Source organism: Conger conger, chromosome 7 (genome assembly GCF_963514075.1).
Source record: "Conger conger chromosome 7, fConCon1.1, whole genome shotgun sequence".
Classification (NCBI taxonomy): Eukaryota; Metazoa; Chordata; class Actinopteri; order Anguilliformes; family Congridae; genus Conger; species Conger conger.
Window position 1 is genome coordinate 9,302,368 of NC_083766.1, and position 25,218 is coordinate 9,327,585.

Sequence of the window (25,218 nt, forward strand, 5' to 3'; positions counted from 1 at the left end):
TATAAATGCCGACCATTTACAATTTTCCATTTCATCGTCCTCAGGGTTCCACTTCCACTGTACTGGTAGTTTCATGACACGGCTACTGGAGGCTGGCAGAGACACATCTGATTTTACGTTCATGAATTGAAGCTATCCAACTCCATCTATCCATCTCTCTCATTCTCTTTCCCTTCGTCCTTCTCTCCCAGTTCCCAGACTTCCACAGAAGTCGTGCGAATTGAGGGTTGGAAAAAAAAGTGTATTTGTAGTTACACTTCATGTAAGATGATGAATTATGTTTTCTTTGGTTGGCACTTCCATTCAAAATAGCACATTTTTAACCTCAATATCTCACCCTTTTCAAAACCAATCTCAATGCCATTTCGCAGGTCTACAACAATGGGAACGGGCTCACCAACTACTGATTTTGGTAATGCTACGTTGCACCATTTCTGGATACTCTTTCTGGCAAAAAAACATTAAGACTTTTTTTGGCATAAAATAACTATTTAAATCCAACAGATCCTGACAAAAGACCACTCATACTGTGGGTAATTCAGAAATATAGTGCTTCTTGCAATTCATGAATATACATTTTATTAAATTTGAATAAGACCTCAAAACTCTAAACTTCGACAATGAATTGTCCATAGACTTACTTTCTTGTGATTAATACATTAATATACTAGTTGTACCGTGCAATAATTTATTCTGAAATAGGCTGGATTTACTGACGTACTGCTCCAAAATTTGTCACAGCCGAAACATGATGGAAACCCTGCCACGGAAATGAAATTCTACACCCACATGATCATTTTCATTCACACCCTTGAAATGCATATTTAAAAAAAAAATCTGACTGCTGATTTTTAATCAATCCTGCATTTTTAAATCAAATAAGAATGTGGATTAATGAAATGGAGTGAGAACTCCATACACATTTCTCTGTAAAATTGACAAATTTGATTATATGAATTTGATGGATCGTTATTTATGAGATTATATTAAACCCTCACCAGCAAAATACCTTGGATTTTTTTTTTATTATTCATATTATTGAAGATTTTAACCGAACAGTCGTTTTGGTTGTGACGGTGGCTCTTTCTACATACCACCACTATGATCACCTGACTTCAAACAGCATGTTTCAGTTGTGGCATAAAAACTGTGGACAATTGATTTTTTTAAATTATAAAATTAATTAGAAAAGAGATTTCATTATTTGAACTTGCATTTGATAAACATTTCTGTGCTTTATTCAATGAGACAAGTCAAAATCATCTAGGTTTTATTTTTAATGCACTATTTTAAGGGTTGATATTGGGGACGGCTACCACCCAATGGGAAGCACAGTATGAATGTTTATTTTTTAACAGATATGTTTACCTATTATTAATGTGATGTATATTTTGGGTAATATTAAAGCATAAAATGGTCATATTAATTTTATAGCATTGAAAGATTTTATTTGCTAATGTCTTCAATTTAGGGACACAAATTCTGCTCAAATTCTGTAAAATGGCCCATATAAGGCATGTAGAACGTAACTAAAGTAATGTCCTTATAACAAATTAAAATGCAGAATTGCACTTAACTATGAATGTTATTGAAAAGCTTTTAAAAATATAAAATAATATATGACAAAACAAATGAATCATTGAAAAGAAATGGAAATGGTATTCATGCTCTCTCTCAGAACAGATGTTAGAGGCCACTTCCCTGTGCAGGGAGTCGGGTAAATAGACATTAGCCGGGTTCATTTAAACTGGAGCTGAAATGACCGAAGCTGTGTGCTGCCCGGTCCTGTCCATCACAGTCCTGTTCCCACTGTCAGAAATAAAGTGACCGTGTAGGTACCTTTCCATACCCATACGTGCGTGTGTGTGTGTGTGTGTGTGTGTGTGTGTGTGTGTGTGTGTACTGAGAAATAAAGCGACAGTGGAGGTACATTTTTGTTCTTAAAGGATCAAATTTACCGTGAAAATACAAGAATGTTCTCTTTGGGCACAAATGAGTATGTTTTCAAAGCAAAGAAAGTACAAATTGATTATATATTGCTGGTTAGGGGTACAATTTCACATACCTTTAGGGTACTGCCCCAGCGACAAGCATTTGTACCTTTTTAGGCGCTTTTCATACTTTTCACCCTGAGAGTGCCGCCTGTTCCTCCATTATGAGCGGTGAGCGCTGTGGCTGGGTGTAATGGGGAGGCGCTCGTTAGCGGTTAGCGTCCTCAGAGAGCCACGCTTTGCTGCGCGCGTGTCGGGCGGGGCCGGTCTCCGGCGCCCGCCGCCGTGCCGCCCCGCTGCCTGGCACACGCGCCCCTCGGCACCCAGCATCTGCTCGGGCTCTCCGGGAGAGGGCTCGCCCCGGCTTCCCGCCGTTTACAAACACGGCGTGCGGTTCTCACGCTCCCCGCTAATCACTTAACCGCTGTCTGGCAGGGCTGCTCCGCCTGGCGCTCCGCTGGCAGACATCTGCTCAGCCCGCGGGCGTCCGCCCCTGCGTTCCCCCCCGCGTTCCCCTCCCCAGCCCCTCCCTGCGATGCCATCTCCAATGTCCCCACCCCCTCCCTGCGATGCCATCTCCAATGTCCCCACCCCCTCCCGCAATGCCGTCTCCAATGTCCCCACCCCCTCCCTGCGATGCCATCTCCAATGTCCCCACCCCTTCCCTGCGATGCCATCTCCAATGTCCCCACCCCTTCCCTGCGATGCCATCTCCAATGTCCCCACCCCCTCCCTGCGATGCCATCTCCAATGTCCCCACCCCCTCCCTGCGATGCCATCTCCAATGTCCCCACCCCTTCCCTGTGATGCCATCTCCAATGTCCCCACCCCCTCCCTGCGATGCCATCTCCAATGTCCCCACCCCCTCCCTGCGATGCCATCTCCAATGTCCCCACCCCTTCCCTGCGATGCCATCTCCAATGTCCCCACCCCCTCCCTGCGATGCCATCTCCAATGTCCCCACCCCCTCCCTGCGATGCCATCTCCAATGTCCCCACCCCTCCCTGCGATGCCATCTCCAATGTCCCCCCCCCCCTCCCTGCGATGCCATCTCCAATGTCCCCACCCCCTCCCTGCGATGCCATCTCCAATGGTATCCCAAGGATATCAATGCTTCTGAAAAGTTCTGCATGGTCAAACAATGCCTCCACGTGTTCTCTAACCTTACCACAAATGATAGGAAAAGACTTGTCGCTGCCATCTTTGCCAGGGGTTTTGCACAAAGTATTAAACCAGGGGTGCCAATAATTGTGGAACCAGTTTTTTGGGGAATGTTTAAGAAAAAAAAAAAAATGATGTATGCTGTGAATGTAATGTTGATTCCATTGAATCATTAGTAAAGCGCACCACGTTATGCATGTTGGAAAAGAAAGCTAATATCAATTACTGTGTTATTTTTTTAGTTTACAGCACTTTCAGTGAAGATTTATCAGGGGTTCCACTAATTCTGGAGCCCACTGAACAACGTTCACATGAAGTAACTTGGCCCAGGGGTGCACAACTCCGGTCCTGGAGGGCTGGTCTGTGAGCTGATTTTTATTCCAACCAATTACCTTCATTTCTTTTTTCTGACAGCTCTAGAAATTATGCTGGTTCACTCCTGTACTTGAGCACAGTACAATCTTTAGGATACACGTGCAGTCTGCAGCTGCAGCTGGTGCATATACAAACGTCTGATCAAGACATTATGTGGCTAATTACATAATTAAGAGCAGAAGTTGGCACAAAATCGGATCGGCCCTTGCTGTGCGACCCTGACTCAACCGTTCAATTTCAGGCGAGCCCTCTTTGGGCAGCCCCCTTTACTTTGATTAGTCAGGTTTGTGTGCCTGGGTGTTGTGTGTGAGAGAGGATGCCATGGGGAGGGATGGAGGGAGTGCAGTAAGCGTTGGTGCTGGGGCGGCCTGTAGCGTAGTGGTTAAGGTAAAGGACTGGGACACGCAAGGTCGGTGGTTCTAATCCCGGTGTAGCCACAATAAGATCCGCACAGCCGTCGGGCCCTTGAGCAAGGCCCTTAACCCTGCATTGCTCCAGGGGAGGATTGTTTCCTGCTTAGTCTAATCAACTGTACGTCGCTCTGGATAAGAGCGTCTGCTAAATGCCAGTAATGTAGTGTAATGTAATGTAATGTAGTGTAATGTAGTGTAGTGTAGTGTAATGTAGTGTAGTGTAATGTAATGTAGTGTAATGTAATGTAATGTAGTGTAGTGTAGTGTAGTGTGATGTGATGTGATGTAGTGTAATGTAATGTAGTGTAATGTAATCTAGTGTAGTGTAGTGTAATGTAGTGTAATGTAGTGTAATGTAATGTAATGTAATGTAGTGTAATGTAGTGTAGTGTAGTGTGATGTGATGTGATGTGATGTGATGTGATGCGATGTGATGTGATGTGATGTGATGGTACCGGCGGCTTCCCGCCGCTCTGGCCCGGAGCCGCCCGTGTTTACCGCGGCGCGCGTAGCGGCGGATCGGGAGCTCCCGCCCGAGCCAGGCGGGGCGACGGTGATGAAGTAGGGCAGATAAACTGACGGATGGGCTGCCAGCGAGATTTTGGGAATCGACGAGATAAACAGGCCGGCGCTGCGTAGAGCTGATAATAAACTCGATGTTCCCGCGGCTTCTGACTAGCGGCGGGTGGTGTGTGTGTGTGTGGGGGGGGGGGGGGGGTGTCTGCCATGCCAATAGAGCGACCCCCCTCCCCCATCCTGTCGGTGGTTGAGCGTGTTGATATAAGGGCCCGTGTTTGTAACCTGCCACGCTGATGTGTTTTGTAGATGTGGCTGGGTCACTGCTCACTAATCATTAGGCCGGCTCGTGTCAGGCGCGGCGGAGGGGGCTGGCCCCCGTTCAGAGTAATGGAGCGCAATTACAGGTCTGGCTGCGGCCTGGAACGGGGGCCATTTTGTGGCTCTCTTTCCGCTTGGACATTTCCACATCACTCCCGATTTTTACCGACGCAGCATGACAGTTAGAGCGGCCTGGGAGCCAAGGCTGGCGATACGCTAGCATAGTTAAGTACCGACTGGCTCCGAAAGTTTTCTTACTGTTTCATTGTTTGCTTCCATTAACACCGGCTTTAAGCTGCTATATTCACCTGAATAGTGATCAGGCATGCCAGGTGTTCTTGCTCACAAGTGGAAATTGGGATTTGTGTTGATTTTGGAGCCTCATATCTTTAGCATTAAAGCAGGGAAAGCCCTGGTGTGTGCTGATACAGCTGCCTCTACTTTCAGATTATGGATTCAGATTCTCATAATAATTCTCATAAAGATGAAAGTTATAAATCATACCGCTTGGCGATTTCTCTATGCCAAATTTGGGTCTGGCCATCAAATGACCAACAGCGTTAGATATTCAACCAAGTGGATGATAAGGTAGAATTAAATTAATAGTTATAGTAATAGTTCTACTTCCGTCAATAAAATTGAGTTGATACTGCAATGCCTTTGCATGTTCTGGTCCGTTCAAAGAGAACCTTAGCTCAGAGATTGATTTACGAGAGACTTCTCACAGACCCTTCTGTCTGATTGGCTGATATGGGAGGAGCTGGGGCCACCAGCTTGTGCGTGTGTGTGTGCGCATGTGTGTGTGCGCATGTGTGTGTGCGCATGTGTGTGTGCGCATGTGTGTGTGCGCATGTGTGTGTGCGCATGTGTGTGTGCGCGTGTGTGCGTGTGTGCGTGTGTGTGTGTGCGTGTGTGTGTGTGTGTGCGCGTGCGTGCGTGCGTGCGTGCGTGCGTGCGTGCGTGCGTGCGTGCGTGCGTGCGTGCGTGCGTGCGTGCGTGCGTGCGTGCGTGCGTGCGTGCGTGCGTGCGTGCGTGTGTGTGTGTGTGTGTATGTGTCTGTGTGTGCGCGTGTCTGTGTGTCTGTGTGTCTGTGTGTGTATTAGCGGGCGGAGGGAGTGTCTCTGTCCCTCCAAGGTGCCCTGTATACTCCAGCAGCTCTGCAGCATGGCCACTTCAGGGCACGTGGCAGCCCGCTGTGTCTCTCGTTGGCAGAGTGGCTCCTGCCTCGTGGCTGATGACCCCTGTGGAGTCCTCAGCCTGGCCATCTGCGCCCACTCCCTGTGCCTGCCCTGTACCCACTCCCTGTGCCTGCCCTGCGCCCACTCCCTGTGCCTGCCCTGTACCCACTCCCTGTGCCTGCCCTGTACCCACTCCCTGTGCCTGCCCTGTACCCACTCCCTGTGCCTGCCCTGTACCCACTCCCTGTGCCTGCCCTGTACCCACTCCCTGTGCCTGCCCTGTGCCCACTCCCTGTGCCTGCCCTGCGCCCACTCCCTGTGCCTGCCCTGCGCCCACTCCCTGTGCCTGCCCTGCGCCCACTCCCTGTGCCTGCCCTGCGCCCACTCCCTGTGCCTGCCCTGCGCCCACTCCCTGTGCCTGCCCTGCACCCACTCCCTGTGCCTGCCCTGCACCCACTCCCTGTGCCTGCCCTGTACCCACTCCCTGTGCCTGCCCTGTACCCACTCCCTGTGCCTGCCCTGTACCCACTCCCTGTACCCACTCCCTGTGCCTGCCCTGTACCCACTCCCTGTACCCACTCCCTGTGCCCACTCCCTTCGTATGTCTGGAATGCGTTTCAGTCCTGTGGATAAGCCAAGCGAACAGTGCATTGTGCAGTGGCCTTCCTGTGTGTGAGGTGATCCTCTGTTCCCTGCTCTGACTCCTCTCTCCCTCTCTCCGACAGCTCCTGCGAGAGCTCATCGAGAGGAAGACCAGCGCGGCCGACCCCAATGACCAGGTGGCCATGGGGAGGTGAGCAGTCTCTCCTGCACCCGCTCTCTCTCTCCTGCTTTCTTTCTCTTTCTGTTTCTTTTACTCGCATTCACAGACAAACTCTGTCTCTCTCTCTCTCTCTCTGAGTTGTTCTCTCCCTCTCCCTCCCTCTCTCTGAGTTGTTCTCTCCCTCTCTCTCTCTCTCTCTCTCTCTCTCTCTCAGAGTTGTTCTCTCTCTCTCTCTCTCTCTCTCTCTCTCTCTCTCTCTCTCTCTGAGTTGTTCTCTCTCCCTCCCTCTCTCTCTCTCTCTCTCTCTCTCTCTCTGTTGTTCTCCCTCTCTCTCTCTCTCTCTCTCTCTCAGAGTTGCTTCTCTCTCTCTCTCTCTCTCTCTCTCTCTCTCTGAGTTGTTCTCTCTCCCTCTCTCTCTCTCTCTCTCTCTCTCTGTTGTTCTCTCTCTCTCTCTCTCTCTCTCTCTCTCTCTCTCTCTCTCAGAGTTGTTCTCTCTCTCTCTCTCTCTCTCTCTCTCTCTCTCTCTCTGAGTTGTTCTCTCTCCCTCCCTCTCTCTCTCTCTCTCTCTGTTGTTCTCCCTCTCTCCCTCTCTCTCTCTCTCAGAGTTGTTCTCTCTCTCTCTCTCTCTCTCTCTCTCTCTCTCTCTCTCTGAGTTGTTCTCTCTCCCTCCCTCTCTCTCTCTCTCTCTCTCTCTCTCTCTCTCTCTCTCTCTCTGTTGTTCTCTCTCTCTCTCTCTCTCTCTCTCTCTCAGAGTTGTTCTCTCTCTCCTGCAGGCAGTGGCTGGCCATACAGAAACTGCGCAGTAAGATAAAGAAGAAGGTGGACACCAAGGCCAGCAAGGGCCGCAAAGTCAGGTGAGGAGGAGGAGGAGGAGGAGGAGGGGGGGGAGGAAGGGCAGGGCCGGGAGATAAAAGCTCAAACACTCAGAGATTACCCAACACTCAAATGGCTTCATTTCCCCGTTTTCAATTTCCTCTCCTCAGCGATACGCGCTTTTATCTGGGTATTTTATATGAGGAATTCCCCCGGATTTCAATGGAAAGGCTGAGGTATCCTGGCGCTGTCACTGGCGGGTTTAAATGAGAGCCCTGGCATGACCTTTATTCCCGTGCAAACCCAGCTCCTGTGCCTAGGCTTTGGCTTCAGGCCCTTGAGAACTCATTTTTCTGCTCTTACGCATGTTCTTTAATGAACACCGCGCTGCCAGAAGTAAGGTTTGCCTGACAATTATCGTTTTTTTATTTGCTCATTATTTTGATCATTATTTTGATGAAGGAAGAATATAATTTCAGTTGAATATCATTTTTGTTTGGGAAATTGGTTGGGGAAATTGCCAGTAGATATCAAGCCCTTGACGCTGCAGCAGGATTTATATGTTGCTCTTGTGGTCTTTCCCAGCAGCTACAAATCCCTGCTCCTCAAATCACGGTCCTCGAGAACTGCTGCTTTTCCATCCTCCCTTTACCTGGGAGTCCGTATGAAGGCCAATCAGTAGCACTAATTGTTCAGTTAATTACCCGGGGTGGAAAGAAAACCAGGGCTGGATTTGAGGATCCCTGCTGTAAATACAGTGCTGTTGAGTGATGATGATTTATCAGTCACATGGTTTAGGCTCCACCTGAAGTGTGATTTCCACTCGATGCTCGTCATGACAACCCGTGGCCAACCTCTGTGATTGGCCATCTCTCTCTGTGTGCATTTGACTGTGCGCTGACCCGCAGTCTTCCAGAGCGTAGGACCCCACTCCCAGCCCCATCGCCTGGGTTACCGTGACTGCATGAGACAGACACCGCATTAGCGCTCAAAGCCTGTAATTACCGGCCATCGATACGGCCGTCTGTACGCGCGTCGCCCGCTAAGTGGTGTCCGCGCTAATGACGGGGAGCCGCACACACGCGTGTGCTCCCGTGTGTTTGTCACGGGCCCTGCCACCAGCGCTCACGAGCGGACTGGCTCCCCCCCCCCCCCCCCTCTATACGCTAATATCAGGAGTCCTCCCACAGACTAGGTCGGGCAGGTGACAGTGACCTTTAACCCTTAACCTCTAGCCAGGCTATTCCTGGAGAAATGGAGCCCCTACCCAGTTGAAGGGGTAATGAAACTTAGTGTCTTGCCTCCGTTTTACAAATAACATAAATAGATCATTAAAATGTATAAATTCTACTGTTAAAAAATTTTTTACAAATAAAAAATAATCAAATAAAAGTAGCAACCCTGACAGAAAAATTTAGTTTGAGCCGCGTCCCCATCTGTGATATGGGGCCAGGTTGAAAACGTAAGCAAATGAACTCCCCCAAATTCGGCCATCTTGGTGATTGTTTGGTAGGACTATTAAAACTGCAATTAGCCTGCCCGTTTTCCATTCGCTTGTGGTCATTCTTGACTATGATGCGTCACTGAATGCCAACCCCCTACTGACACCACCGCCTTGTTCCAAATCACATCTTTTACAATTGTTCTGTGGGCAGACACTGGCAAAAGATGCCTACCCTTTAAATGGAAATAGAATGCGTTCAGCATTGTACTGTTACACACGCATATTGACGTGTTTCCATTAATAGGATACATAGATATATATTTATGCGAGTAAATAAACATATGACGAAGTGTTAATTTAAATTCGGTTTATTAATACTGTCTTATTAAATAGCTGTTAGGTGGAAAAATTTACTTTTTCGTCAATTAAGTCAATTCGTCTTAACACAGTGGGCTATGTGAATTTGATGTAGGAGTTCTTTGAGCAACACTTGTCCCAAATTTATGATTTATTCTTGGTACGAAACCAAGCGAACCTGGCTCTAAAAAATGCGTACTACCCCCGTTAAGTTATATTTAATATTTTGCCCGGTGCTGTTTCTCGAGTGGCCTGAGTGCACCCTGGACCCAGGTGAGGTCTGTGTCCCGGGGGAGGGCAGAAGTCTGACTGCCGTGCAGAGCCTCTTCAGCAGGGGCTGTGCCGATAACTGGAGGGGGTGCGTGTGTTTGATCTTGCGTGGCGCGCGTTGAGTCGGGACAGATTGCACCTCTGTGTTATTGGAGACACACACTGGGGGGGAGAAGGAGGAGGGGGTGGAGGTTCACACCAGGAGGTGCTGTTTCCCCGGGTGTGTTTGGATAGCACGATGCACCCCTGCCTCCCAACAGACACATACTGTGCCCCAGAGCAGCTCTTCTCTCTTTCTTTCTCTCTCTCTCCCTCCCTCTCCCTCCCTCTGTCTCTCTGTCTTTCTATCTGTCTCTCCCATTTACATTTGCATTTACATTTTAGTCATTTGGCAGACGCTTTTAAGCCAAATAGCAAAATTCTTGCGTAGGTTCTTCCCCAAGTTAAAGCATTACATCCATAACTCGTAAAGTACACATGAAGTGCTGTTCTAAACAAAAAATAGTCGACATATTTCAAAATACACATCGCGTGACAACAACAAAGGTTCTAGTAACTATACAAAAAAAAGAAAAGCTGGTTACAATAACGGCATGAATGACACTATTATGACATTTATAAACTATTAACCAATATACGATATGAAATGTATTATTGTGTCTGTGTTTGTTAATGGAGTTAATCTCTCTCCCTGGATTGGCTCTGCTCTTCTCCATCCCTCCACCACGGTGTGCTCTGTTTGCAGCGAGGGGGTTATGCACCCGTCTGTTGGCGGCTGATGAAATGTTTGTGGACTCTGACGGTGTTAATGGTGTTGGGCGGGTGAAGGGGTCGCAGCCGGGAGGCTAATTGGGAAACGGCGGACAGCCCGCTGGCGAAAGCTCCGCTGTTTTCACTCAGAATTTACCGGCTTCCTTTTCAGCCTGCGTGCTGCTTGATTGAAGCCTGCATATTGGAAATGTGCTTCAGCCAGAGATTGCTAGCCTTGTACCGGAAAGTGGAGACGGGAGTGGACAAATCATCACAGACAGTCTCACACACACACACACACACACACACCGAAAACCTGCTGTACAAACCAAAACACACAGCCACATGCGCACACGCAGTTACGCAAACATATAGTGGCTTCAGAAAGTACCCGGACCACTTTTTTGCACTCTTTGTGGGTGGATAATATCTCAATTTTTGATCATCAATCTACACTCAATAACCCATAATGACAAAGTGAAAACATATTTTTAGACATTTTTGCTAATTCATTAAAAATAAAAAACTGAACTGAATAAAAAAACCCTTAATTCAGTACTTTGTAGAAGACCCTTTAGCAGCAATTACAGCTTTGAGTCTTCTTGGGTAAGTCTCTACAAGCTTTGCACACCTGGATTTGGGCAGTTTATTCTTCCTGGCAGATCCTCTCAAACTCCGTCAGATTTGATGGGAAGTGTATGTGAACTGCCATCTTCAGGTTTCTCCACAGATGTTCTTTGGGGACATTTAAGTCTAGGCTTTGGCTGGTCCACTCAAGGACAGTCAGAGACCTGAAGCCGCTCCAGCGTTGCCTTGGCTATATTCATTGTCACGGTCATGGTCGTGCTGAAAGGTGAACTGTCACCCCAGTCTGAGGTCATGTGCACTCTGGAGCAGGTGTCCTCTCTGTATATGGCTGCATTCATCCTTCCTTTAATTCTGACCAGGCACCCTGTCCCTGCTGCTGAGAAGCATCCCCATAGCCTGACGCTGCCACCACCATGCTTCACCGTAGGGATGGTGTTAGCCAGGTGATGAGCAGTGCCTGGTGTTCACCAGACATAGTGCTTGAAGTTCTGCCCAGAGTTACATTTTTGTCTCATCAGAGAATCTTTTTCCTCATGCTCTCAGAGTCTCTCAGGGGGTTGTCATGCCTTTTACTCAAGAGTGCTTCCTTCTAGCCGCTCTACCATAAAGGCCTGATTGATGAAGGACTGCTGCGATGGCCGTCCTTCCGGCTGGTTCTCCCATCTCTGCAGAGGGACTTTTGAAGCACTGTTTAAGTGACCATTGCATTCTCGGCCACCTCCCTGACCACAACCTCCTTACTTCTTGCCCAGTTACTCAGTTTGGCCGGACGGCCAACTTGAGGAAGAGTCGTGGTGGTTCCAAACTTCAATTTCACAATTATTGAGGCCATTGTGCTCCTGGGAACACTCAAAGCTTTAGAAAGGGTTTATACCCTTGCCCTGATCTATGCCTCAGCACATTTTTATCGCGTTGAGTCAAATGAGGTCTACAGAGTCCTTGGACTTCATAGCTTGGTTATTGTCCTGACATGCAGTGTGAATTTTGGGACATTATATACACAGGTGCGTGCCTTCCTAAGCTATGTTACATCAGTTCAAGTTTGCCCACAGGTTAGACCCCAATCACGTTCTTGACGTATCTCTAGGATAATTAAAGCAAACATGATTCAGCTGACCACAATTTGGAGTGTCACAGCAAAGGGTCTGAATGCCTGTATGAGTGAGAGCTTTCACTTTTAGATTTTTTATACATTTCCCCCAAAAATGTCACTTTGTCATTATGGGTTATTGAGTGTTGATTAATGGGCCAAACTGGCAATTTTATCCATTTCAAATTAAATCTACCACCCTCCAAAAAGTGATGGTGTCTGCATACTTTCTGAAGCCTCTGTATATACTGGCATTACCACAGTAACCAAAAACACCACGAACGCACATCCTCACCCACGCACACCGCATAAATTGCATGCACACATTTTATGCTAGCTTTTGACAGCTCACTGGCTGAAGAAAAAAGTTCAGACTGAGCAAAATGTCCAAACGGGCTGAATGTGCACATTCACTCCCCCCCCCGTCTCTGACTCGCTTTCCTTTACGTCCTGTCCTCTGCACTGTGGAGGGAACTGATGGAAGTTTGTTTCTCCCTCCCTCCCCTGCTTCTTCTCTCTCCTCTCACTCCCTCCCCCTCTCCCTCTCTCCCCCTCCCTCTCTCTCTCCCCCTCCCTCTCTCTCTCTCTCTCTCTCCCCCTCCCTCTCTCTCTCCCTCCCCCTATCTCTCTCCTCTCTCTCTCCCTCCTTCCCTTCCCCTCTCCCTCTCTCCCTTCTCCCTCCCTCCCTCTCTCTCTCCCTCTCTTCCCTCCCTCCCTCCCTCTCTCTCTCTCTCTCTCTCTCTCTCCCCCCCTCCCTCCCTCCCTCCCTCTCTCTCTCTCTCTCTCTCTCTCTCTCTCTCTCTCTCTTCCCTCCCTCCCTCCCTCCCTCCCTCTCTCTCTCCCCCTCCCTCCCTCTCTCTCCCTCTCTCTCTCTCTCTCTCTCTCTCTCTCTCTCCCCCTCAGGTTCCAGGTGCACAGTAAGCTGGTGAACTTCATGGCTCCTATTGACCACAGCTCCATGAGTGATGAGGCCCGGTGAGTAATAGATTAATAACGTTCATCAGGCGCCCCTCCCCGTGACAGGCCGGTATTGACCCGTTCTTCAACTCGGGCCGCGCCTCCACATCCCCTTATCAGATCCCCATTCGTCACGGGCAGGGCCGCCCCCCTCCGCAGATCCGTCCCCCCTCCCCCTGCCAAAACCCGCGGCTGCCTCTAATTACCGCCCCTGTGGCGGGCACATCTCCATAACCACCCCTACCCTACCCTACCCTGCGCTGTGCTGTGCGCGCACACACACATTCACACACGCCCTCTCACACACACTCTCACACACACATACACACACGCGCACACACACACACACACACACCCACCCACACTCTCACACACATTCACACACATTCACACACACACTCTCACACACACTCTCACACACACACACACACACACACACACACACACACACACCCACACTCTCACACACATTCACACACTCACACAGACATTCGCACACGCACACACACACACGCACAGACACGCACACACATACACACACGCACACACACCCACACACTCATACACACGCACACTCTCTCACACATTCACACACACACTCATACACACACACTCTCACACACTCATACACACGCACACTCTCACACACATTCACACACACACTCATACACACACACTCTCACACACATTCACACACACACTCATACACACACACTCTCACACACACACGCACACTCACACGCGCAATCTCACACGCACACACACGGTAATTACTGGAGGAAGTGCTCTGCTGGTATCGGTCTCACCTTCAGAGGTGAGTTCTCTCTCTATATACCCTTGTGTGTATGTGTGTGTGTTATTAGTTTTTTTAACTTGTAAGAATGGTTGACAAGCAGAAACTTCAGGCGGCAAAGATATCCTTCATATATTTTCAGGTTCTTTGAATTTTGCTTAGATGCCATAACCGTGCGTGAGTAGATTTTGAAATAAGGAATATTAAGCATTTAACGGAAGAATCCGGCTGATGCCGTGCTGACTGGCTGGAGCCAAAATGGAGGCTGTAACGCCTTGCTGAGTGAGGAAGGTTTTCAGTCATCAGGATCTTCCCTGACTCTGAGTAGATTGCCAGAGTTCTTTTTTTTAATTCATTAAGGACAACTAAGGGCAAGGTTTTCAGCAAACCTTTATTTGAAGGCTCCAGCATAAGCTTTTATATTAGCATTCATGTGCCTGTGTCAGTAACTGGCATAGTGGTAATGTCACCTGCTGCATCAATTCTGACATAACACATATGCCTATTTGCGGTTATTGACTAAATGAGTGCTTATGCATGTGCTATGTATGGCTTATGAAGCCGTTATAGAGTAGTATGTAGGAGCCCTCCAATAAAGTATTACCGTTCTTTCCCCATCAGTTTTATCAGACATTATTGTCCAGAAAAACAAAAAGCCCAACAAACGGGACCTGTACCAATAATTTGAAAGCCAGACATTCCAGGGTCAGTCTGGCAACCCTCTCTGTGAGAGAGAGACCTGGTTCAAACTGTGCCTGCAGTCAGCCAGCGTGTGACTAGGGCCGCTCCACCGCAGGGACTGCACGGGACTGCGCAGCACTGCCTCGTGAGTCACAGCCTGCGCATGCGAATCTGCATTCCTACGCTGACTGAAAACGTTGCAGTGATGGAACGGACCTGCCAGTGCCATTGGGCAATTCTGACTTAAAATGGGAGATGGGAAGAATATTTAGCGGTCATGGGCATTCCTGTTTATGTTTGTTTTGTCAAGAAGGCTTTTAATGAGTGAATTTGATGTGTTTATATCGCACTTTTTTCCACACCCGCGTCACCCACTTACATAAGTGGGGAAACTCACCTCAACGGCAGCCATTTTGAGGTGGAGAGAATACCAGTCTTTCAGCCGATTAGATCAGTTGATAGGGTGGCAGGTTGAGAGTGCCAGGTTTAGGGTGGACCCCGGGGAGCCCCCCTACTCTTTTGCGATGAGTGTCGCAGGATCTTTAACGGCCACAGTGAGTCAGGACCTCAGGGAGCCCCCCTAAACTTTTGCGATGAGTGTCCCGGGACCTTTAACGGCCACAGTGAGTCAGGACCTCGGTATAACGTCTCATCTGAAAGACGGCGTCTCCTACAACACAGAGTCCCCATCACCGCACCAGGGGTTTGGGTTTTATTCAACCAGATCGCCCCCTCCTGGCCCACCAACATCGCTTCAGGCAGCAACTGCCCAGGAGGTTTCCCATCCAAGTACTCTCTCCAAGCCCACCCCTGCTTAGCTTCAGCCATTCAGCAGGAGCAGGGTGCATTGTGGTATGGCTGCTACAAGAGCAGCACAGCTAGATGGACAATGGCAGATCAATACAATGCAGAGGCAGGAAAAATGAGAGTCCCGCGTTTGAACTCTTGCTTCCGTTCCGCCGTGAAACCTAACTCCAGCATATCGGGTTACGCGCAATATACTTGAAACAATTCAAACTCATTTCGCCAGCATAAGTGGCACTTAGTTGAAATGTACACATTTGTATCCTTCCGTTTTAATTGCGGCGTGTGTGAATGTGTGGAGGAAAGACGGGCGCGCCGTGCCCTCGGGGTCGGACGGTTGAAAGCGAGGTTGGCGTGAGGGACGGGAGAGAGGTTTGACTGGCGGCTCTCTCGCCCGTCGTCTTCCTCCGCCCGATATTTCATTCACCTGGGCGGTTTATTGTTTTGCTCCGTATCGAATTTGTTCCACCGAATTAACTTCCTTAATTGAATGGAATGCGTTTCCCAATTCGCAGATAATGGTTTCCTCCTCTTTTATATCTGAACCAGGTCGCTGTGGTGTTGTTGTGTATGTGCGGTGTGTGTATGTGTGTTTGTCTGTCCGTCTGTCTGTCGGCCGGTCGCTACGGTTCCCCTGGAGGCGGCAGTTGTCCCTCCGCGGTGGGGAGTGTCCCTCTGATCCCGTCCTATTAAACAAGGCCAATATTTCAGTTAGCGGCAGGCCTTTAACAGCGGTCATTAAGGCCCTCATTACTCTTTTATTGGAGGCTGCGCCGTTTGGGCCGAGATTAGGGAGCGAGCACGTCTGCGACGGGGGGGGCGGATGGAGAGACGTTTAGTCCCGCGTTGTATTCGCGACGTTCCGTCTCCCGCATAAACGCGCGTACGTCAGGGCCGGGGGCCGGGTGTGACGGTATTGTCACAAAGGACAAAAGAGGCACTTTGAGGCGCGTACTCTGTTCCTGAAAATCCGTGGGGGTGGGGGAGGGGTGTGACTTTGCGGGAGGAGGGGGAGGCTGGCGTGACGCTGAGGAGGAGGGGGGGGAGATGATTTATGGAGCGGCCTGGGTCGGTTCAGCCTTTACGGAGATGGAGTAGTGTTCTTACACACGGCGTGTCAGAGCTGAGCTCTGTACTGAGGGGGGGGGGGGGGCAGAGGAGGGGGGGGCGGACAGGTGAACTGTTGAAAGAACAGCTCAGGGCAAAATCTGCTTTAATACGGGAGTGTGGTGCACCTTGGATCATCACGGAACTCTTAATGCATTATGGGAACTCGGTGGAGTTGCTCAGTTTTCGAAGTGAGAAGTTACTTTCGTGGTGGCTTTCAGTTAAGCCCCGCCCTATTTTCAACTGGTCGTTTCTTTGGTCTTTGGCATCCAGATTATGTCCGTATTGGGATTATCCACATAAAAGTAATACTGGCGTAAATGCACCAGTAAAATGAACAGATTCAAATCCGTTCGTCTAAACCGCTTCAGGAGGTGGTATGAGACGCTTTCAAGATGGATGTTATAGAAGTGGAAATGTGTCCGTCTCTAAAACGCATATTAGAACCAAAACTCCTCCCAAAACATAACTCCACGTGGAGTAGCCATCCCCCAAAACGGAGTGCGTGTAGCTTCACAATCACACGAATGCAACCAGGGTCGCTGCTGTGTAAAAAAACCCATCAGCCATCTTCTGTTATACGCTTCTGCTCAATATGACATCTTCCCTTTAAGAAACTGAGGATGCCATACACACTTTTTTTTGAAGTGCCAGGCCCTGGCTGGGTGGAAATGATGTTTACTTCTGTGATGCACATTGCTCTTCTTTAGCAGTGTAGCCACTAGTTACACCTTTGGCAACTCATTTCCCAAAAAGCACATAGCATCAAAAACGACTTTTCGGAATTTACTCAGAGATTTCAAGCAGCATTTCTGACTGTAATTTGTAGTCATGGCGTCGAGTGAAATGCGGATAGTGTCCCATAGAGTTACCCCCCCCCCCCTCACCCAATGTGCGGGAAATGTTTAATTACCCTCCAATTCTCCCCTTTACTGCTGCTCTCTAATTTTAGTCTGGTGGGGAAGGTGCTATTTATATAAAACAACTGTATCTTTTCTTTCTGGAAATAAAATAATGAATGCACACTCAATTATCCCTCCTCAGACTTTGCAGCTGCTCACGAGAAAGGATATGTTGGATATCAATTTATTTTACACGTTTTATTATTTGAACATTTCAGTGAATTCCCATCAAAAACTTGAAAGTATACTATCAGGTGTACGGAAGGCCAGATGTACTTTCTCTGTAGAAATACTTTGATACAGTACATTTTGGAGGTATTTATATAGCCTACTTGTGTATTTGCATTACATTACAGGCTGATGCTCTTGCCCAGAGCGACTTACAACAAAGTGCATAACTATGACCAGGGACTAGCGTGCTGAAAACCCTAGAAGGAAGTGCCTGTTCCAAGTGCAAGAAGTGACCGCATAACATGAACCCCATAGATTAATCTCATGAGAACAAACCAACCTAGAATACAATGCTAGGAATAATAAAACGGGTATACACAAGTGGAATAATTGCCATAGACAACATCCAGGGCTAATAAGAAATTATAGGGAGGTAGGGAGGGGAAAGGTGCAGCCTGAATAGGTGTTTTGTTTGACTTTCGGGCAATTGCATCATTACGTTATTTCATGTCATTTGGCCGGCTAATGTGCGTTTTCGCTAATGTTTAACATTAGGTAATGTTTAGGTAATTGTTTACTAATGAGGTAAATTACATGAACCCAAATCCATGTTTTGGTCAAAGATTCTGTAGAAACATGCCACTGACATCATATGTGAGAAATACGGTCACTGAGGTGGTTAATGTTTATTTGTGGTTTTAAATTACCAGAGCACTGTCAAATTTTGTTTGATAAAATTGGGCACATTTTAGGGGCAGGAAATTGAAATAATTGTGACTGATGTGATGGGTGATGAGGGAGTCTAAGAAAAAAGCATAAGACGCATTTGAACAAAACAATTTGAACAGTAAGACTACTGGCAATAACTAAAACAAATGTAAAGAAGTCTATATTTGTCATTGGAAAAATATTTTTTTGACTGATAATGTACACTTGTTTATATTTTTGGCATTTGTCGCGAGTTGCTTTATTCTCCTGTTTTGTTAGTTTTCATTATGTAGTGATAATGTCAAGTGTTTTCGTCCTGTATGATGTTTTTAAAAACATTGTTGTTTCTTTATGATCATTGTCTGCATTTTAAATAACGATCCATTAATGCTGCTTTAACTCGCATCACTTACAAAGACAAATCTTTCCATCACTTTTTCTTTCTCTGACTCCCTCTTTCTTAAAGTTACATGAAACTCATCCCATCTGTTGCTATTATCGATTTCCTGTCGCTAAATTGTGCCCAAGAGATACGGAAACGCTAAAAATATATCTGGAGCCAGAATTGTAATGTTTAAAGTGTGTTGTCTATCTAGTGGCAGAAAATCTAATTTGAGTTTTAACCTCTTATGATGAGCGTTGTCTTGGGAAATATGATTGCACTGTTTTGTTTTCCATCGTTCACTATTAGAAAAAAGTCAACCGAAACGGCCCAATAAAATAAAAATAATATTGAATCGCAATTCTAACTGTATCCTGATGATATCATGATAATATCATATCAGCATGTCCCTGCTGCGGTTTCTCATCCCTATCACGTGACCGCTGTTTATGTCATAACTTTTCTGGCTGTGGAAATGAGGAAGTGATGTTACTCTTACACTTATATGAAGAAAAATGTTTCTTAGTGTAGACATAATTATGTCAGTATATCTAAATGATTCCTGGAGGCCTGTAACAGCATTCTGCCCACCTTAAAGGCGTACTATGCAGGATTTTCACCTTGAAACTACCATGAAACGACCATGCTCAGTCATCACGATGATACACTGACAACCTGTCTGTGAGCATTTCTGCCCAGTACCTTGCCTGTCTGCCTGTATTTGTTATTCTGAAATACATTTGGGGCCCTTCTTGGCATAACCCTTTTCTCTTTGTGGGCGTGTCTGAAAACTTGTGGCCAATGGCAGAGGAAGGAAAAGAAGAGGATGAAAAGTGTATGGATTGGCTACAGTGGTGCATGTTCAGCTGGGTTAGTGTTAGAGAGAGAGGGTCACTTCAGTGGTTATCTGAGTGCTAAGTGGCTAGTCGGCATGGGGTAATGTTAGGTCGCAGCCAACTAAATTAATTTATGTTTGGCAATGTTAGCTGGCTGGCCACGATGGCCCAAGAATTTGCTGTGGGTCCGATATATTACAACTATATAAAGGCAGGAAAAGAGGTTGGGTTTTTCTCTGGGTCAGAATAGGGCCGAGGTGATAACTTTGCGTGACGGTGACAGGCCTCAGTCTGACTTTACTGCCACTGTCACTCAGTGTAACTCAATGCGCTGTCTTCCTATATTAGACTACATTTACAGGGGCGACATGGCTCAGGCTTGTAAGAGCAGTCGTCTGGCAGTCGGAGGGTTGCCGGTTCGATCCCCCGCCCGGGCTGTGTTGAAGTGTCCCCGAGCAAGACACCTAACCCCAAAATGCTCCTGACGAGCTGGTCGGCACCTTGCATGGCAGCCAATCGCCATCGGTGTGTGAGTGTGTGTATGAATGGGTGAATGAGAAGCATCAATTGTACAGCGCTTTGGATAAAGGCGCTATATAAATGCCAACCATTTACCATTTACAATCTTCAAGAGGCCACCACAATGCATTGAGATGTAGGCTATAAAAAAAAATCTGACTTGGAAATATTTTAATTGTAAGAATTGGGGGCGGGGTATGGCCTGTTCTGAATGATTAACATGTTGTAAGTAATATTCTACAGGAATAGAGGTATTGCAATATGTCTTGAAATGCATTTCATTTTTGTCACTCAAAACTTGCGGTACAACATTAACCTTTTAACTTAATGAATCCACACAAATGCCACCTTAATGCAGGCTGTTTCAATTATTTTTATACATTCACTCAATGAACGCTTGCATTGTCCTTTTTGTCACTGGTGTTACTTGTAACAACATAAAAGGTTTTTTTGAATTTTATTTCACAGTTCAATTTGCCCGTATATGCTAAAACAGTTTAGTTTAATTATAATACTGTAGAATGCACTTAACTGCATAACAGATTATTGCATAATTTGGGTATTTGCATAGAATTGCCAAGTCCCAAACCATTTCCCATTTGTTCCATTGTAAAGAGATCGCATATTTGCATAAACCATTATTGCATATTTTAGATATTGTCATGGAATCATATACAATTACATTGCATAATGATCCTTAAATATGTTTAAATTCAGCAGATGCCTCTTAAATAAATATACAATAAAATTGGCCGCTAAAGACAAATCCACACAAATTTAAGGTATGCGTTTTTTTTTGAAAACCACGTCTATTGCAGATGCCTGACTGTAAATGCAAGCATAATCAAAATTAAATAAGCTAATCGAGCATTTTGGAATACTTGTGTCTACCTGACCGGTATGAATGCAGCTGTTTCTGTATTTTTGAAAAAGACGGGATTCAAACAGTCTGCAATACTGTTGCTAGAGTAACAACAATACAATAAAACAACAATACAAAGCTATTGTCATAACTCACTAGAGCAAAATATCTATTTGTATTGTTGGTGCTCAAGCGTTGCCATCTTGGGGGTGTTGGCTGGGTTGAGAAGGTTAGGAGGAGACATTTTTGATTGTACGCACAGGAAGGAATGAAATCCTGCATAGAATGCCTTTCAAAATACCGTTAGGCTTTGCTTAAAGGTCTCATTTTGAGCTTAACGGTGTCTGTGCTGAACGCTCGGATTTCTTCCTGCTATAAGGTGGGCCTGCTGAAGGTGGTCATGATGTTATTTTTTAGCTGACAAAAGATAGTGACTTAACTCAGTGAGTGTATGCAGATACATTACATTATAGTTATTTAGCTGATGCTTTTATCCAAAGCGACTTGCAGTTGTTTCGACTAAGCAGGGGACAACCCCCTGGAGCAATGTGTGGATCTTATCCTAGCGACCCGCTTGAACCGCCAACCTTGCGGGTCTCAGTCATGTACCTTGACCACAAGGCTACAGGCTGACATATGCAAATTAGCGTATCGTAGCGTAGTGTCTGCAGGGCGGCCTGTAGCGTAGTGGTTAAGGTAAAGGACTGGGACACACAAGGTTGGTGGTTCTAATCCCGAAGTAGCCACAATATGATCCGCACAGCCGTTGGGCCCTTGAGCAAGGTCCTTAACCATTGCTCCAGGGGAGGATTGTCTCCTGCTTAGTCTAATCAACTGTACGTCGCTCTGGATAAGAGCGTCTGCCAAAATGCCAATAATGTAGTGATGTCAAGTTCACAGAAGTCCAAACGGCTTGTTTAAATGCACATTTTCTTCATACGGATTGTGTGAATTTATTTAGGGATTGTGCGTTTAGGTACTTTCACAGTGTTTTTATAGCACCTTTGACTTCTTTATAATCCACATAGCAAGTGAAATGTCATTTTCCACAATATGGGACCTTTATGGTCAACAGGCTCTGTTATTTGGTGTTTATTTTTGTTTTGTTTTGTTTTTCTGGGTTATGGGCCACAGATTGAGGAGGCTTTCGGTTTAAGGCAACAGATCTAAAACGCGCCCTGAATGGCTCCGCATAAAGATGGCGTCCTGCAGAAAGTTCTAGAAGCCTGTGGTCTCCTGATGCGAGATCAGTCCAGGGCTTGCCTGAGAAGCCTAGTGGAGCGTCCCCTTGCCTTGAGGAGAGCCTTTTGCGCCATTCATTTCCATTCACGCCTGTCCGTAGTCTGTCACGTCTGACGGAGAAACGTCTTCGGTTTTTCGACGCGCGACAGCGACGCGGGTCTTATCCGCCGCGGCGACCGCTCCAGCCGCGCGGGACGGTGCGTGTCCGCCGGGCGGTGACGACAGAACGCGGGCTGACCTCCCCCAGCGAGCGGTGCCAGGGGCCACCTTAATTTACATAGCGATCAATGGACTACAGTAATAATTGTGATCTATTGCGATAACATTAAAGTAGCCGGCGACCTTTGCGGAAAGGCATGCCTGCTGACCTTTGTGTGGAGGTGCGGGCGTGCTGGGAATGAATGACCCGGCCCCCCCAGCCTCCCGGTGCCATATCTCACACGCTGCTTTATGGCCCCGACACGGACCACCGGCCCCATGAATGTTAATGCCCAGAGAGAGGGGCAGAGGACAGGGGTGGGAGTGCAGAGCCTCCCCCAATGCACACACACACACCCACGCACGTACACACAGTGACACACTCATGCGCACGCATACTTACACACACTTACACATACACCCACGCACCCACGCACGTACACACACTGACACACTCCTGCGCACGCATACTTACACACACTTACACACACACCCACGCACGTACACACACTGACACACTCATGTGCACGCATACTTACATACACTTACACACACACACCCACGCACGTACACACACTTACACACACTTACACATACACGTACACACACTGACACACTCATGCGCACGCATACTTACACACACTTACACACACACACACCCACGCACGTACACACACTTACGCACACATACGTACACACACACCCAGGCACTTACACACACTTATACATATACACACCCACGCACGCACGCACGCACGCACGCACGCACGCACACACACACACACACAGAGCTGTAGGTGAGGCAGGGAGATGGCCATCATGTTCTTACTGCTGATAGCGGCTGACTCTCTTGACCCATACACACGACAGCAGGTAGAGATTATGAGAGGCACGGCCGACCGCATCCCCCCCCTTAGCACAGTGTCATCCAGAGGGCCCGGCTGTCCCCCCCACCCCCCCACTCTGCCACTCAGCATTCCACAGCCAGCACACGGGCCATGCTCGGCTGGAATAAGAATCACGCATTATTTGATAATCAGAGTTTATTGTAATCCATGACCCTGGCCCTGCATTTCAAATGGGGATTGAGGATTAAGTTCCCCCCTCTGCCGCCTGACAGCCTGACTTCTGATTCCCCAGGGCAACACTGCGCCCGCTTTAATGGAATGTATAACTGTGTGTGTGTGTGTGTGTGTGTGTGTGTGTGTGTGTGTGTGTGTGTGTGTGTGTGTGTGTGTGTGTGTGTGTGTGTGTGTGTGTGTGTGTGTGTGTGTGTGTGTGTGTGTGTGTGTGAGAGAGAGAGAGAGAGAGAGAGTGTGTCTGTCTGTCTGTGCAGAGTGCGATTATGTGTGTATGTGTGTCTGCTTGTGTCTGCGTGTCTCTCTATGCAGAGAGTGAGAGAGTGAGAGAGTGAGAGAGTGAGAGAGTGAGAGAGTGAGAGAGTGAGAGAGTGAAGAGAGTGAGAGAGTGAAGAGAGTGAGAGAGTGAGAGAGTGAAGAGAGTGAAGAGAGTGAAGAGAGTGAAGAGAGTGAAGAGAGTGAAGAGAGTGAAGAGAGTGAGAGATCCCGGACCAGCCCCCACTCACGACCCGGCTAAAGGGCCACAACATGAAGGCACACACAGACTCACACAGACACCCTGACTCATTAAAGACATTGGCAAATTTGTTTTAAATGGCCTTAGTTTACAAAAACACAGGGCTAATGTGTGGTGTGAGTGGATGTATGAAAAGTATGATGAGGCAATGTTGGATGATGCAATGCACACCCAAAAAGAACCAACAAAAGCCGAAATGTCCTTCAGACTGGAGGCACTGGCCCTTTTTAAATTTTTTATTAAATGTTACAAATATTTTGTTGTATTCCGTTACTTAATACTTCATTCAAGTCATGTAGTTAATAGACCACTTTTCACATGAAAATGATATTGAGGCTGTCTGGGATTTTCTGGATAGCCAGAAACAAGTGAGACAGCCAAGTCTGCAGAAGAACTGTGGCAAGGTCCTCGATTATGTTTGTAACAACCTACCACCTGATTTTCATATAGAACTACCAAAGATAATTTATGAAGTTTTAATGGCGAAGGATGTTTTTGACTGTTTGCTAGTCATCATTTTGATATTAAGAAACCTTTCCTTTCATTATTATTGAAAGCATTTTTTTAACAGTACTGTATGTTCTGTGCAGTCTAAATATTTGGACAGTGACACATTTTTTGTTGTTTTTGCTCCGTACTCCAGCAACCTGCTAAATATTTCCTTAACATTTGGGGGGGGGGTGTATAGAAAGCGCTGTAACATCACCCAGTATGGATGCAAAAACCATTACATTAAAGATGCAAGTCTACACTTTAACCCATAGTGTATTTTAATTTCAACTGTTCGTTTGCTGGAGTACAGAGTGAACAACAACAAAAATCTAAACGAACAAAAATAAATGTTTCGCTGTCCAAATACTTGTGGACTGCACTGTATGTATACAAATACACTTGTCTCTGTGCCTAAATGTTGAGGGATTGCATGGATGTTCTCTTAGGTGGATACCGCTTGCCTAAGAGACACATGCAGGTTAATGGCATTGCATAAGTGACAGTGCATTTACTGAGCGGGTGGCCGGTGCCGTATTAGTGTAATGTAGCGTGTGTGCGTGTGCGTGCGTGCGTGCGTGTGTGTGTGCGTGTGCGTAGTGACTCTCAAGCCTCATGACGGTGTTTCAGTCTTGTGGGTGTAGTTCTGGCTGTCTTTTCCTCCACCCTGAGATCATATGCCAAACAGGCCTCAGCTCAGCTTGTAGTTCCTGTAGGTCATAGGAGGTCAGTTCTTGTGGACATGGGTTGTTGGTAAGCGGGTGCCTATGGCACCGTGTTATAGGGACGGTGTGAGTGTGTTATAGGGAGGTGTAAGTGCCTGTAGAAATGGGATAAGGAGAGTGCCAGTGGAAGTTGGCTGTGTTGTTTCTGGAGTCCCGGGGCCCAGTGGAGCAGAATCCAGCCTGTTTTACCTGACACTGCTGAAAGGCCTGGGGGTC

General features: G+C 47.2%; 1 protein-coding gene across 4 annotated transcripts in view; it reads left to right on the forward strand.

Annotated features, from left to right (window-relative positions):
• The window catches only part of aatf (apoptosis antagonizing transcription factor), a 73,413-nt gene that overhangs the window by 23,339 nt on the left and 24,856 nt on the right, over positions 1-25,218 (forward strand). For 2 of the 4 annotated variants that reach the window (XM_061250308.1, XM_061250305.1), the window contains 3 exons: positions 6,681-6,748; positions 7,492-7,572; positions 12,934-13,005. In XM_061250308.1, coding sequence (XP_061106292.1) covers positions 6,681-6,748; positions 7,492-7,572; positions 12,934-13,005 — 221 coding nt within the window. Of the gene's footprint in view, positions 1-6,680; positions 6,749-7,491; positions 7,573-12,933; positions 13,010-25,218 lie in introns of those variants that run through there. The other 2 variants (XM_061250307.1, XM_061250306.1) reach the window with 2 other exon arrangements.